Source organism: Lepisosteus platostomus, chromosome 4 (genome assembly GCF_059453375.1).
Source record: "Lepisosteus platostomus isolate fLepPlt1 chromosome 4, fLepPlt1.hap1, whole genome shotgun sequence".
Taxonomy (NCBI): Eukaryota; Metazoa; Chordata; class Actinopteri; order Semionotiformes; family Lepisosteidae; genus Lepisosteus; species Lepisosteus platostomus.
The window spans coordinates 70,925,762-70,940,618 of record NC_142614.1 but is presented as its reverse complement, the minus strand read 5'-3'; the positions used below and the strand labels follow the sequence as shown (position 1 = coordinate 70,940,618).

The 14,857-nt window shown below is 48.5% G+C and overlaps 1 protein-coding gene and 1 long non-coding RNA gene across 2 annotated transcripts in view; one reads left to right on the top strand and one right to left on the bottom strand.

Moving 5' to 3' along the window:
* LOC148673774 (uncharacterized) overlaps positions 1-5,946 on the bottom strand; it is a 57,517-nt gene extending 51,571 nt beyond the window's left edge. The window contains exon 1 of the mRNA XM_088630580.1: positions 5,211-5,946. Coding sequence (XP_088486706.1) covers positions 5,211-5,296 — 86 coding nt within the window. The 5' untranslated portion in view covers positions 5,297-5,946. The remainder of the gene's footprint in view (positions 1-5,210) is intronic.
* Positions 5,947-6,240: 294 nt separating this feature from the next.
* LOC148673773 (uncharacterized) lies at positions 6,241-13,952 on the top strand. The gene is made up of 2 exons (XR_015936105.1): positions 6,241-6,348; positions 7,044-13,952. It is a non-coding gene; the product is annotated as an uncharacterized LOC148673773 (long non-coding RNA).
* The last annotated feature ends 905 nt before the right edge of the window (positions 13,953-14,857 follow it).

The window sequence follows — 14,857 nt, the reverse complement described above, 5'->3', positions numbered from 1 at the left end:
AGAGAAAGGGGTGGTCTATACTGCTGCTTGGTGTCATAATTGCTCGACTGCAGCACTGCACTGCAATGAGGGTTGCTTAAAGCAGTAGTAAAAGCCGAACCCAGAACAAAGGAACTTCCTCAGGCATGCCTTATTATCAGAGACAAACACACCAAGGGTGATCATTGCTGGCATATTTTCCCAGTCATCAGCCCCCTATACAGACAAGGTCATGAGATAAGGAAGAGGGAGAATGGGTTTGAAGGCCAGGGCTGAGTGTGGAGAGGGATCACTTTTCAAAACAACTCCCCCCTCTCTCAGCCTCCACACACAGCTTCCAGTGATGAGCTCATTGCAAACTCTCCCAGCTGGGACAGGGGCTATTGTGATGTCAGCAAAGAGGCACACTCTCGGCCAATCAGGAGACAGGAAACACAATCCACTCTTCTCAATGTGGCTGTTTCAGGACAGCTCCAGAGGAGGAGAGAAACAAGAGTAGCCTGTAGTTTCCCTCTTTCATGTTAAGCTGATCCCATGAATGTTAGAGAGAGAGAGAGAGAATTTAGAATCACACTCGTTTTGTTTTAAGGCTTTCAAAAGCCCTCCTTTGGATTGGTTTTTTGTTCTCATATAAGAACCCCTTTTGCACTGACTGTTCTATCAGAGACTTGAGCTTGTGCATTCAAATGAAGACACCTTTCAGGGTGAGCACTCCTAGCTAGATGAGAGGTATTCTAGGCCATCTAGATTCTCTGATGCTGCTCAGTCCAGGCCTCTCCAGACAGACTCCCACACTGACACTGACAGATACTGCTGCAGACTCCAAACAAGCTCACACACCTAATCCAGGCATGTGCTGATGCGACGACAGGAACGAGCCTGTATCCCTCCTGGCAAACACACACACTGCCCAGTGCGCACAGGGCTTCAGAGCGCAGCCTGAACTGTAAAGCCTGCAATTGTCAGTGTTTCCACGGGGATTAACTGTGTGGAAAAATCAGAATAGCAGCAGCCAAGATTGCTTAAACTGCCAGTGACAGGATGTCTGCCGGAATTAGATGAACTGCCTGCTGAAAATTTGCAAAGAGCACACTATTTGAATAATATAATAATGCCACTGAAACAGAAACTTCATGTCCTAACACGCTCAAAGCTACAAAGGAAGAAGAATTCTATACAAATATCAGATTCTGGCTCATGCACATGTCTGGCATTGCGTTCTTCTGCCCAGCAGCTGAGGAACATGATTCTGCTCTTCAGTACGAAGTCAGTAAACACTGTCTTTACCATAGTTACTGTACCACAGCAGTCACACAGCGGAGAACGAGCCATATAAAGTTCACCTCCGACAGATGTTTTCCCCTGTCTTTTAGGAGTTCATTAGAAATAGCAATGAACGGTCTAAATGAACATTGTTAGAAAAAACAACAGTTCAGTACCATATACTGCTAATATACTGCCGTTTTGGCTTAAGAAAGAGATGAAGCCCACCTAGCCTGGTGGGTAGTTAGAAGTTTATTGATCCAGTGATCTGTTGAAAGATGTCAGGGTATTTGACAACATGGCCAGGCTGTTCCAGACTCCCAGAATCCTTTGGGTAAAGAAGTGCCTCCTACTCTTATCGAGAAATACCCAGAGATCTTTAAGGACCATTGAGAGTCAGGACCTTAGTTTAACATCTCACTACAGTATAGTGTCCCCACCACTATACTGGGACATTAGGAACCATACAGACCACAGGATGGGCGCCCCCCGCTGGGCCCACTAACCATAGCTTCCCAGGAGGTCTCCCATCCAGGCACTGACCAGGCTCAACCCTGCTGAGCTTCAGTGGGCTGCCAGTTGAGAACCACAGGGTCTTTGTCAATGTGATTGAGCATGTTGCTTACTTGCAAGGTTCCTCTTCTACTGAGTCTGTCTTAAACTAAAAAGGTTCAGTTCCTTCAGTCTGTCAGTACAGGATATCCCCGTAATACCTGAAATGTATCTGACTGCTCTTCTGTGGACTGATTCAATATCAGTCCAATACCTTTCCCACAATGTAGTAACCAAAACTGTACACAGTGTTCTAAATGAGTCCTAACTAGAGCATAATACGACTGTATCAATACATCCCTTATATTCAATTCTTCACTTTTAACTACATATACAAACCCTTTGATCACCTTTTTTACTGTAAACAAAATGATTTAATTTTTCATCTAAAACTCTAGATGTCATCTGTCCTGCTGAAGACAAGCTGATATGCATCAGTAGAACTGGGCGGTGCAGAGTCTCTGTGGCTCAGGATCTGTGTCTGTGGTTAGAAGGTTGCCAGTTCAAATCCCATGGCCGTCAGAGGAATCCTACTCTGTTGGGCCCCTGAGCAAGGCCCTTAACCCCAGCTGCTCCAGGGGTGCTGTATAAATGGCTGACCCTGCGCTCTGACCCCAATCTTCTCTCCCTGTCTGTGTGTCTCATGGAGAGCAAGCTGGGGTCTGCGAAAAGACAAATTCCTAATACAAGAAATTGTATATGGCCAAAAAAGTGATCTTATCTTATCTAACTCCCTCTGAGATTTTTTTAGCGACAGAGTTTTCAACCCTACCGCGTGCAGATGTCTGGATAAGAGGAAATGCTTCATGGAGGAGAAAAACAGAAAGATGATGTGTTATTACATTCTGTCAATTCCATTGTCATGTATTATTTTTCATTTTTAAAGGTGGGTTTGTGCCTTTCCTGCTGTATGTATTGTACATGATCACATTGCACAGGTCTGAAGCTTCAGGTTTATGCAACGCCAATAAAACATACTGAGTTTGTGTTAGGACCTCCACTCTGACCCCCTCGGTCCCGAGACTTTCCTCAGCTCTGGATGACTGCCCGGGCTCCATCTTACATCTGTGGACTCCTCCATGTTTCTACTCCCTCTGTTTAGGCTCCGCTCAGGTGAGGCTGGCCCTTTGATCACTGTACCTGGGAATGAATCCCGGACTTTTGGTGACCATATTTTTCCTGTCGCTGCTCCAGTGTTATGGAACGCCCTTCCTCCAGCTCTCCTCGAATCTAAACTCAAAACTCATCTCTTTGCTAGGGCCTATGCCTGACTGACCTACGTTTTGTCTGTATGAATCGGTATGCTCTTGCTTATTTTTTTCTTTTACTCATTATTGTACTTTAATTGTCATTTTCTTTATCACTATGCACAGCGTCCTTGGGCTTGGAAAAGTGCATTATAAATGATAATAATAATAATAATAATTATTATTATTATTATTATTAACAGAGAAAAACTAGGAGCCCAGGCAACATTACGTTCAGCAAACAGGAACAGCATTAAAATAAACTCACATGAACGGCCAACTTGCCTACAGGGGTCAGACAGCCATATTCCCAAAACCTGTCACCTCAGAGGAGCACAGCACCAGGTCTGAAAGCCACCAGACACTTACAGCTGCTACGCAAGAAGCCATGTAGGCAAGCTAAGTGTTCCTCTTAGATTCCGCAACAGTGCCCCTGGTTCTTCCTCTTTCAGAGCAGTGTGGGGACCACACCATGTGCCCGAGTGACTCACGAATGCCTTGTGCAGCACCTTTCGGCCCAGTTTCTTATCGGACCCCCCCGGGTCTCTCCGACAGCTGGGCTCAGCTGCGGCTGCCGCTGCGGTTCTGGAGCAAACGGGCCGAGAGTCGGCGTGCGCTCAGGTGGACAGAGGCGGCCCGCAGCAGGGTCAGAGGGGGCAGCCCTGCTCCTGCGGGTTTCACAGCTCTTAAAGCCTCCTGCTGAGGGGAACCGGGCCGGTCCGGCGAAGATCATAATCAGCTCAAACGGGCGGATTGCTGCAGAGGTCCCTGGGTGACCACACACCTGCTGGATCTCTTCCAGTTCCACAATTCAACCCTCAACGGATTTCAGATTAAGCGTGAGTTAGGATTAAATAATAGGGTTGATCTGACCTGCTACCCGTTTTCAGCTTTAAAACATGCAGGCCGCCCCCTTCTAACACGCTGCATTTCATCAGCAGCGTACGCACAGGGCACGCCTGAGCCGAAAGAACACCGGGCACAAGATACCAGTCAGGCGTGCTACTTGCTCGGACCCCTGGTGTACAGCACAGGAGGAATGACAGCGCAGTCAAGCTCTGGGGCTGTGGTGCCCCACCCCACCGCGCAAACACACCCCTTTCGCTCACAGCCCCTCTTCTGAACCCTCTCGGGGGAGCAAGGCTGTTCCTCCCTCACTGCCGGACTTTCTCAGGCTCGGGAAATGTTACTGTATCGTCTTCTCTTCTGGAACAGTTCGTCTCACTCCTGGTCCACCTCCCCCACACAGGTTATAGCGATCACGAAGAAATCAACGGCTCCATTAATTAAGGCCAATTAAGTTATCCGCGGATTCTGTTACGTCCTGTAATCGAGAGCTCGGGCAGAATGTAAATGCAACACCCGGCGCTGGAGCAGGAGTGAGGATTACCGATCTATATATCCTGCAGTGTCTCTAAACCACTTTCACAGGGAGACGACACAGCGGCCGATTAAAACTACACGTAACAAAATATCAGCATTACATAGTTGTCGTTTTTTTAGATGATGAGCATTTTGTTACAAACTTTAATACGGAATTACTACTTCTTTCTGTATCATTATTATTATTGCTAAATTGCGTTAGGTGCATGTGTGAAATGTATGTTTCTGCAATAGCGTGTGCGTGTTTACAGGTGTGCAACCGTGGGTGCCATCGGGGCTGTGTGTAGTGGGAGGGTGGTGGGGAAAATGTCACGAATAGGCCACAGGTCTGAGTAGCAGGGCACAAACACAAAATACCCGACATGTCCGACTCCCCTGCTGTTAACAACAGCCCCTTCCGTCCGTTCCTTGTGCACCATGTTGTCTGAAACCCGACCTGCTCTCGGGGAAGCGGTAAGGGGTCGCTGACCTTTCCGTATTTCATCACGGGCTTACTGACACGGACACGCGTCAGGCTGTTACAACAGCAGCCCTGCTGCGCTGAACGCGCAATTCACTCTGCTGGGGCTGATCCCATCCCGGAGACACGGTCCCAAGATCCCATAGATCCCCCAAGAGCACACTTTGTTTTGCACACATCGCGGACAAACGAAGCTTTTTCGTTGCTTCACGAATGAAGGAACAAGACACCATGACAGCGAAGTTCACAAAATGATATACTGGGGGGGGGATAAAGCGTTTCAGCCCTGGCCAGCCCCCCCTGCATACCAGTCTAGGCTGACTTACCAGTTGGTTGACGACCGGGGGTTCAAGATGTCTTCTTTAGCCGTGAGCAGTGACAGGCTGTAGGTGTCGAGGTTAATCGACTTCATGGCTGACGGCTGATCGTTTTCACGAATTCCAGTCTTATTCCACCCCTGTTGCCGTCCTGTAGTATCCGCTGAAAATCGCAAAGAACCACACACACAAAAAAAAAACGCCAAAAGCACAGACAGGCACTCACACACACAACGCACCAGTCGGCGTTAAAGGTCTCCTTTCTGAAACGAAAACCCGATTGTGTTCTTCGTTCTACCTGGCAGTCAAGACTGTGCGGATCCGCACTGCGAGCGAGCGGCAGGCGATCAGGAGAGAGAAGTCTGTTGCAAACTGCAGGGGAAAAAGTCCTGCAAGAGAAGAGAACTTGCAGCCAAAAAGCCCCACCTCCTGCACGAAGCAGAAAAGGCAGTTAAACAAATTCAGCTGGACTTCACCCTAGCACTTTTCACATCGCAGATCACGGCTCCGAACCGGAAAAACCGAGGGGCTCAGACCCTCTTGATCAGCCAGTGCGTGGAAGGAACCGCAGACGAACCGAGACGTTTCCTGACCCAATCCCAGTAAATACCGCGCTGTCGCCGGCCAAGGAGCTGCGATATTTGCCGCTGCTTAAACTGTGGAAAAGCAAACCGAGCCCGACTCTCTTTCCTTTTGTTACAAGGGCTGAACGAACTGCCCCCTCACATCACAATAGTGGGAAACATTTACTCTCCCTCCCTTCTCGCTCTCTGGAGTATCATTTGCTTTACCGTAATAGAGGGTTTTAGCGTCTTAAAATATTATTCTGATCGCAAGCGGCCGTTAGCAGGGTGAGGTCATTCTTGACAAAAACACTATTGGCAGCACGACATGCACATTTAGAAAAAAAAAATGAATCTGTGACATCAGTGAATAAGCACGTCAGAAACACCCGCTTTAACAGACCTACGCCTGAACGGTGTATCCAGTTTATTTCGGTGTTTTTCTCTTTATGGCTGTGATTCCAGTGGGAGACGTACAGTAATGCATTAAGACCCGTGAATGACATGACAATGACAACTGCTCTCACAACCTCTTCGGTTCGTCCTCAACCTGGCTGTGGAGCTTTCTCGCCGGCCCTGGAGATGTGAGTGTTTAACCTAGCAACGGAAAATCGGAATTCGCGTGGCGTGGTGGGTGAAGAACAGCGTTTCTATAGCCTGTCTTCGACGCGATTCCCCCCTCCGTCAAGGCCTCCCGTTTGAATAAAGCAGGGCTTTTATGAACAGAGAGGGCTGAGGAAGACTGCGCCAGTGTTCGGTGACACAGGCGCCCCACTGCCGCTGAGGCCAGCGTGCGGCCATTCAGGGCGAGGGCACCCCTCACCTCACAGCCCTTTCAGCCGGGCGACAGTGCTGTCAGTGTTCGCTGTCGCCCCACTTTCAGAGGGGCAGTACGCTTGGCAGTAGCTGGAGGGCCATTTACAGAGAGGGAAGCACACTGGGGCCTGTTTACACAGCCACAAAAGCAGGCCCGATTCTGTGGGAACTGTTTTATAAATAGGCAGCAGCCTATATTCCTCCTCAGAATGTTTTCCCAGAAAACTCGCCCCTATTATTGGGCTGTTTCGGCCCACTTGGGAGAGACCCCAGCAGAGGGAGTGTCAGTGAATCGCTGCTTTTCCATCAGGCAATGCGTTGAGCGCAGACATGTTTTTGGACAGCTTTTTTTTTTTCTCGGCATGAAAACGTTTTTTCTTGTGTGTGTTTTTTTTTCTTTCACCAACTCAAAAATGCCTCTCCTCTGCCTGCTATCCCACGCTGCCTTCTTCTTTCCCAGGAGGCTCTGCAGCCCTGCCCTCCCACAGGCTGCTGGCACAGAGGGCAGGGAGCCTGGCCTGGCTGGCAGTGCGTGGGCCTCCCTCCGACAGCCAGAGGAAGCGCATTCCTGCGCAGGGAACTCCGGAATCCTGCGGCCTGATTTCCGCGAGATCAAGACGGATGAACTCCCGAGAGAGGAAGCCGGCGCTGGCTCGGATCTGTCCGTAAAAGGCAAAGATCTCGGAGGTCTCCAGAGACTCCCCCGCGGCCCCTGGGCTGAGGAGTTAATGAGGGCCTGAGGTTTTCAGACAGCGAGTCTCCACGTGCAGCGCAGAGAGCACTAAGGGAAGTGCTGGCAGCCGCCATTTCTCTGCCAAAGCTCCAGCTTCCTGTCATTAACATTGTTTTTCCACCGCTGGGATCTCTCGGCAGCTCTGCCGTTCTCCGCGCGGGAGTATTTCCCCTGTTTCCAGCAGAGGAGCAGGGATGAACGCTGTTCTGGCGATTTCTGTTTTCTTTCAAGAGCGCCACAGCCTGTCACGCGCTGCAAGGCTGTATGGGATTTTATCTGAGTGAACCAGGACAGGCCCCCCTCGTCACCCAGCAGTCACTGCAGCGCCCCCTACAGAAACTGGGCTGAATAAAGCCTCCCATACACCCCCCCCACACACACACACAAAAGAAAACTAGCTTCTGGTAGGTATACACCTTGGCAAACGTGTTTCAAGTAGTACTGCTTTCCACCAATCAGTGCCGACTCTCCTGTCAGGCACTGTGGGTCTGGTCGCTTGTCAAAACGGCTTCTTGCTCCCTGTGAACAGGAGTCACCTTGCACTGCGAGCTGAGACAGAAACAGGTTCGGCTGCAGATTGAACATGGACCCTGGGAGGGAGCCTTTCAGATTGACCTGGCGGGCATGGGGGCCACCAGATGGGAAGTTCATTTCACAGTGTACTCTGACCCCACTGGCCTTGTCCCCCTGGGGTCCTGTTGTTGTGCTGACCCTTAAGATGCCAGGGTAAAAATCAAACTGAAATGAAAGCAGGCAGGCTGGCCAGGGTCACGGGCACTAAAGGAAGTGAGTGCAGTAAGAGGTGATGTTTATAGGGAACGCGTTTACTGCACATTCTTTGTAAATGTTGAAATATTACGAACATAAAAAAAAAGTTTAGAAAAGAGAGGAGACTGTTCTGTCCCTCTGGCCCATGGAGTAGTTTGTCGCGAGCTGATCCAAGGATCTCAACCAGCTGTTTTTTGAAAGAGGCTTCTGCAGCACGGCTGGGCAGCATGTCCCATTTTCCACAGTCCTTTAAAATGTGTGCTGGATTGAGAAAACTTAGAAGTAAATTAAGAAGAAAGGCCACACTGTCTTGTTTTGCTGCAAAGACTGAGGTCATCATATATTTAGTATTTTTCTAAAGGTTATTTTCCACTACAACATACACAGTTGTTACCCAGGAAGCCCAGGAGAGATAGTAACGAGTACAAGTTGGCACTTGAAGGCACCTGGGGCACAGGTGACTGATGTGTAGATACTGCTGTGCTTTGACTTGCTGGGTCTGCGAAAATGTGATGCAGTATTATTGTCACTACGTGCTCTATCACGTTAATCTGTTTAATCATCTTAATTTTGAATATGCTTTTCTTATCCAGAAACTATGTAGGAGCTAATTTCAAATTATGATTCTATTTATAAGAGTGCAATACTGCTGGAAAATAATGGGCCCACGACAGAGCTGCATTAATAGCGTATTCAAATAATGCCTGCCCAATGTCTGAAGGTCTTGGATAACTCCTAAAATCAAATGGCACCCCACCACTGCTGCAGTGAGGGAAATTAGATTCGCTGAAAGGTATTTCTAAACAGAGGTTCAGACAAATTGCCAGTGTAGTCTCAACATTAACAGGCTGCCAGTTGCCGTGTGGGTATTTCCTCCTGGGCTTCATCTTGTTTGTGTCTGGTTCTGTGCCTGAGCGCTTTTCAGATTAATCTTCATGCTGAGCGCTGGCTGTGGTCGCTCTCTGCCCCGGGGCACGCTTTGCGAAGGCTTGTTATCTTGTCCTCTGTCGGACAGTTAAATGGCCGTTCCTTTAACGAGCTCCGCCCAGATCCATTCAGAACAGGATGGGCTGTGCAAACAAATCAGAGTTGATTCAGAGACCTGCCGAGGGAGGGAGCGCTGAGGAAGCACTCTCTCTATTGACGCAGCAGAACTCCAGCCAGTGCGGTTACCGCGGTGAAGAGTTCTGCAGCCAGGGAGCTGAGCTGGGCTTCTCACGCTGCTCCTTCACAACTGAGCTGGCATCAAACCATCTTGACCCGGTCAGAGGTCAGAGGGCACAGAGGGTCACTGCATGGGGCCTCATACCTTGTTGCTCACACCCCCTCTGGGACGGGCAGTTTGCTGACAAACACTAGTCAGCGAAGGAGCAAAAAACACAATTAGAGAGGCGAAGAACAAGTTTGTGTTTTTCAGAACATAAGACAGGTTACAAAGAATGGGAGGCCATTCAACCCATTTATGCTGGTTTAGTAGTAAGTAGTTAATTGATCCCAGTGTCTCATCCTGGGAGTCCCCATTACCTGTAAAGCGCTTTGAGGGGAGTGTCCAGAAAAGCGCTATATAAGTGTAAGTAATAATTATTTTTATTGATTATTACCCAGCTGTTTCTTGAAAGAACCCAGGGTATTGACTTCAGCAGCATGGCTGGGTGGTTTGTTCCAGACCCTCACGGCCTTCTGGGTAAAGAACTGCCTCCTGCTCCTGCTTCCACTTGAGCCGTCTGGTTCGTGCTTCACCGTTCCTTCCACAGTCGCACGGAATTCCAAATTCATTTGGTGTTTTTCCAGGGAAGAGGCAGACACTCCCTGGGGAAATGTTCAGGAAGCTCCAGCACAAACGACTGTTAACACCGGGGAACGCAAGAGGGGAAACTTCAAAAGACAAAAGCTGGTTTTGTCTACATTTGTCACTAAGTGCCCGGCGTGAACCTTCAGTCTTGACAGGGGGGATCCTGGCCTGTTGCTGGCACTGCCCCGCCTGCTCTTTGTACCTGGCTCATGTCCTGCTAGGAGGAAAACAAATGCAGAAAACCAGACACGAGAAATAACATTTTGTATTGCAGAAATAGGTGGCCTTAGGTCAGTAAGCAGATAGATAGCAAAAGAAGGTTTTATAAGGTCAAAAGGGAAAAAAAATAATTGCAATCTAAGTATCATACAGAATGTCACACAATGCAAACAAGAGCGTGTACTGTAGTCAGGGAATGGAAGAAGGGACATCATGCCTCTATGTTCACTATTATTACATGAACGTCCCCAGATGCAGAAGAATTGTTCAAGTGCTAAAGGTATAAATATCGACCGTCTGCATGGGTCTGTGCAGACAGTCTGTGTTACAGTTACAGAAGCGGTGAGCCCGTCTCTGAAATCTAGACAGGGCAGGACTCTTCCACGGGGCACAGTGGAGCTGTTCACTGTGCTCAGAGCTCACGAGCGATCGGGGCAGGGGCAGAAGAGAGCTGTGTCCATCATGGTCCTGCATGACCCACCGGGCGAAACAGCCCAACACAGCCGGCAGAGCGCGCCCCTGGTCTGGTGACATACTGGCCTGCAGACAGCCTCTTCCTGAGGGCCTCGTGTTGATAACGGAGCCGAAGGCGGTGTTTGGGTTTCTGAAGAAAGCTGAAACTGGGAACCAGGATCTGGCTGGCTTCCCAAGTAAGATGCACTGCTCTCTTGTTTGCCCTGCTCATTTACAATATATATGAATATACGAATGACCCCCCCTTCCTTTGTTCATTTAAAAGCGCTGGATCTGAGTCCATCCATCATTGCCCCGAGAGGCTCCAGGATGCAGGGAAACACAGGATGTTTTAAAAGGGGAAGAAGAGCCAGAACTGCTGCTTAGTGCCTCTGGAAAGATGGCCGGAAGCTACAAGGATGGACATAAAAGTTTCCGCCTTGCATTCCTGGGCGGATCAGGGATGGGAGACCCCCAAGGAAATCCAGGCTTCTGCTACAGTGGACCAGTAGGTGGCGCTCTTCCGTCTGGTCCAAAGTTTTCCAAACTAGTTGCCCAGGATGATGACTGTGTAGGAGTGTGTACTGTAGGAGTTACCATCCTTAAGAGGGAATATGAAACCAAGTTTCCCAACAGCTTTAAAGATGGCACGGGTCTCAGGCGTAGGGGTGACAACCCCAGGGTCCTGACTAAGATCTGCTCTGGACTTGCTCATCTGATTCAGTGGCTGAAGCAGTTTCTCTCTCCTCTGCCTGCTCTGCTGTGCAGTGGGGCTGCTGTGTGTCGCTCAGTGAGCGCTGAAGGTAGTGGATCTCCTCCTACCTAAGAGGGTCTACTCTTTTCCAGATCCATCGGAATGAAAACGCGGCAAATAAATGGAAGGAATTGTTATTATGAAAACACCGTCATCCGATTAAAGTGCTCTCAAGTTTATTCATTGTGCTTAAGTTCCAATACTACCGTGGCCCCGGGCAGCAAACTGGGGAGCCACACCACACCTAGGATGAAAGAGAAACATCACACACTAGCACAAGAGAAAAAACACACGCTGGACAAAACTCACACTGTTGTGTGAATTCTGTATGAATTGCACACAGTTTACATGCAGCAGGTCAAATTTATGCTTGTCCACCAGATGACTTAATCCATAGCTTTACATATCTCCTGGCTTGGGGTTACACCCTGAGACCCCTAGACTTCAGGCTGTTTGGTAGCAGAGCACCAGCCTGGGCTCTGTGTTCCTGCACGGGCTAGCTCGTTTCTTTGTACTGTAGCACAATACTGAGGCTACCATCGCACTCATCCCCAGCCCAGCGCAGACAGCTATCACAGGCCGCATTCTGCTCAGACAGCCCCATCAAACACAAAGAGCTAGAAAACTCATCCAGCACCGTCACATAGCTCAGGGAATCAGGCAGGGAAAATGAAAGCATTAGTGTTTTCATTCATGAAGTAAATCCGAACATAACAATCCAAAGTCCACTTCGGATAAGCCCATACGGATAAGTAAAGAACAAGCTAAAAATAATGACAGGGAATAGAGGCCGAGGAACAGAAAAGGTGTTTATAGTCTTGGAAAACAGTTCATAACGGAGTCAGAGTAACAGTCAACATTTCACATGAGATGCAACACCAAGCGGGAGGTGCTCATGTGCTGAGCTGGGTGTCTTTGGAATGGAAATTGAAAGAGTTTTGTGCTGGCGAGTGTCCCATGACAGCTGTGATGAGCTAAGACCTGCAGATGCTGAGCTGAGCTGAGTGCAGTGTGCAGTTCAATAACTGTTACAGTGCGTGCAACACGCTCTGTGTGTGGTGTGTGATGCTGTGTCACGACCGCACTCTCTCAGTCTCGAGCCTTTCAGGTTAGCTCACTGACCAGATGCTGGAGTAGCATCCCACCCAGCTCCTTGCCTGAGGTGTCCCACTGCCTGGTTACTGTCCTGGGCTTTGACCTCCTCTCTCACTCCAAGACAGAGCAGGCAGATTGCAGGATTCTCGAACATGGAAATGAGTCTGACTGTCATGCGTCTCATATTAAGTCCAAAATCACTGTACAATACACAGCACAATTTCACAATGTCTTAAACCCAGATGGAAGTTGTGCTCCATTTCTGCGCCTGAAATCTAAATGAAATTCAGTCCCTTTCCCGAAATGTTTCTCCAGTCCAGAAAGATCGCTTTTAGCTCACATAGTTTTCACATTTGTGCTTGCTTTCAAAACACGGTGGGGGGGGGGGTGCATTTTTCCTGTGAAGCTTTGATAATCCTTCTGTGAACCTGGGGCGCACACAGCCTGTGAGAAAGAGAGGCAGAAATATTTGGACCCGAAATAGCTCATCAATTTCCTCTGGATTTGAAGTTTCTGAATGGACGAGCAGTTCATCTGGGGAGTAACAAGGAGGGAAAGAGCCTTTTGGGGGGCTGGGGGTGATGGGAATGAATGGAGAGTAAAAGGAACGAGAGCTGTGGAGGGAGGGAGATAAAGAGGGTGAGTCTGTGGAATGTTCCAGAACACTTCCAGAATTGCGGAAATGCAGCGGCTGTGCTTTTTCTCAGGGAGTGCGGGGCCTTGACTCTGGTTGCTGGAAACCGAACGCTCCGTATTTACAGTGGCTCTACTCGTGTTATCCACAGTGCTAGTTACTAGTTGCTAGTTATCCGCACTTCATTGATCTGAGGATGTCAACCGGCTGCTTCTTGGAAGAAGCCAAGGCACCGGCTTCAGCCACAAGGGTGGGTGGCTTGTTTCTTACTTCCACAACCCTTGGGGGTAAGAGGTTCCTCCTGCTCTCGCTTCTAAAGGCCACCTGTGTTTCACTGTTCCTTCTGAAGAAATCCTCTGTGGGCCATTGAGGTTTGTGAAAACCTGTAACAGGTCCCCTCATAGTCTTCTCTGTTCCAGACTAAATCTACAACTGCAACACAGAGCAGTACACGCGCAGCATCTGTTCAATAATGGCCAAGAGCAGCGATTAGCAGTGAAATCAGGAACCGATCTACGATGTTCAACGGGGGTTGTGAATATGATGCATGCCAGCTCATATCCCAGCATGCTTTGGGAGATCAGACCATGTTCCCTTTTTTGGACTGAGCAGTTGAGAACACACAGGAACGCGGGAAGGAAATACATTTCCTGGGAGACTGCAACAGGCAACATTGCAATGCCCGTGACCTCCTCTCATTTGTAATCAATCATATGTACATTCACAGATGTTGTAATGGAATGCTGGAAGGAAATGTTTGGTTATTTTCAATTGGACATTTCAGTTTTTATTATGATGTTGATTCCCTTGCTTTTCAGCAGATTTAATGCTGTTGCCAATTTATTTTCAAGAAGCTGCTAATTACAGTTACATATAGATATATTTGCCCTGGTCAGTAATTAAATAAACCTGGTTAGAGATGTATCCAGATTTCCACCTTAATGTGTTGATTGTGCCTAATTTACAATGTTTTTAAATTACTCAGTTCATGGTATTTACTGTAGATATCAAGTACAGAGGAACTCCAAGATATTTAATGTTTTATGAATCATGTATTGCACAAGGCAAAATAACTCATGACTAACACGGTAGACTGTTATTAATACATAGATTATTGTGACACTGAGCTCACTCTGGACAGCTACTGGAGGCAGTGAGCAATCACGTCAGCTTGCACTTTTGATCAGACAGAGCATTTGGAAAGCAGAAAACCAGCAAAGTTCCAAGGCTGTTCAGTAGGTGTCTGTGACCAACCTTGCCAGGGAGTGCTAATCTAGCCCAGATTTGCATTTCTGGAATGGAAACAAATAAGTCTAACAAATGCATCCCAGAAAGACTGATGACAGAATGTCAAGGGCTGTAATCAAGAAGCCCAAATGACTCTGAGTGTATTGCTTATTAGGTCTCTGCCATGCGGTCACTGGCATAAAGTTTCATGTGGCTTTTTTAATCCAGTTTTTGCTGAAGATTTTATTGATAGTGGAAATGAAGTCACCAGCAACTATTTTAAGAGCTCGACGTAGTGTGCTTCCATCAAAGCATTAGTGGCAACGCCCCTCATTCCTGTGATGGTGAGTGAGAGGGACCCTAGGGACTGACTGCTGGGGTGATCAAGACATGGAGAATGTGCAGCCCAAACTCCCCTCACCAAGGAAGGCCACATCAGAAGGAGAGGCACACTCTCATCCCACTGCATCTGCTCAGCACAGCCTCCCTGCCTCTCCCCCTGCTCCACAGCCCTTTTAATGAGGCTCCTCTGGAAAATCCCATGTTTTCAGGGCCCTGCACTCTGAAGAAAACAGCTGTGCTTTGGCCACATCCAAGTGCTC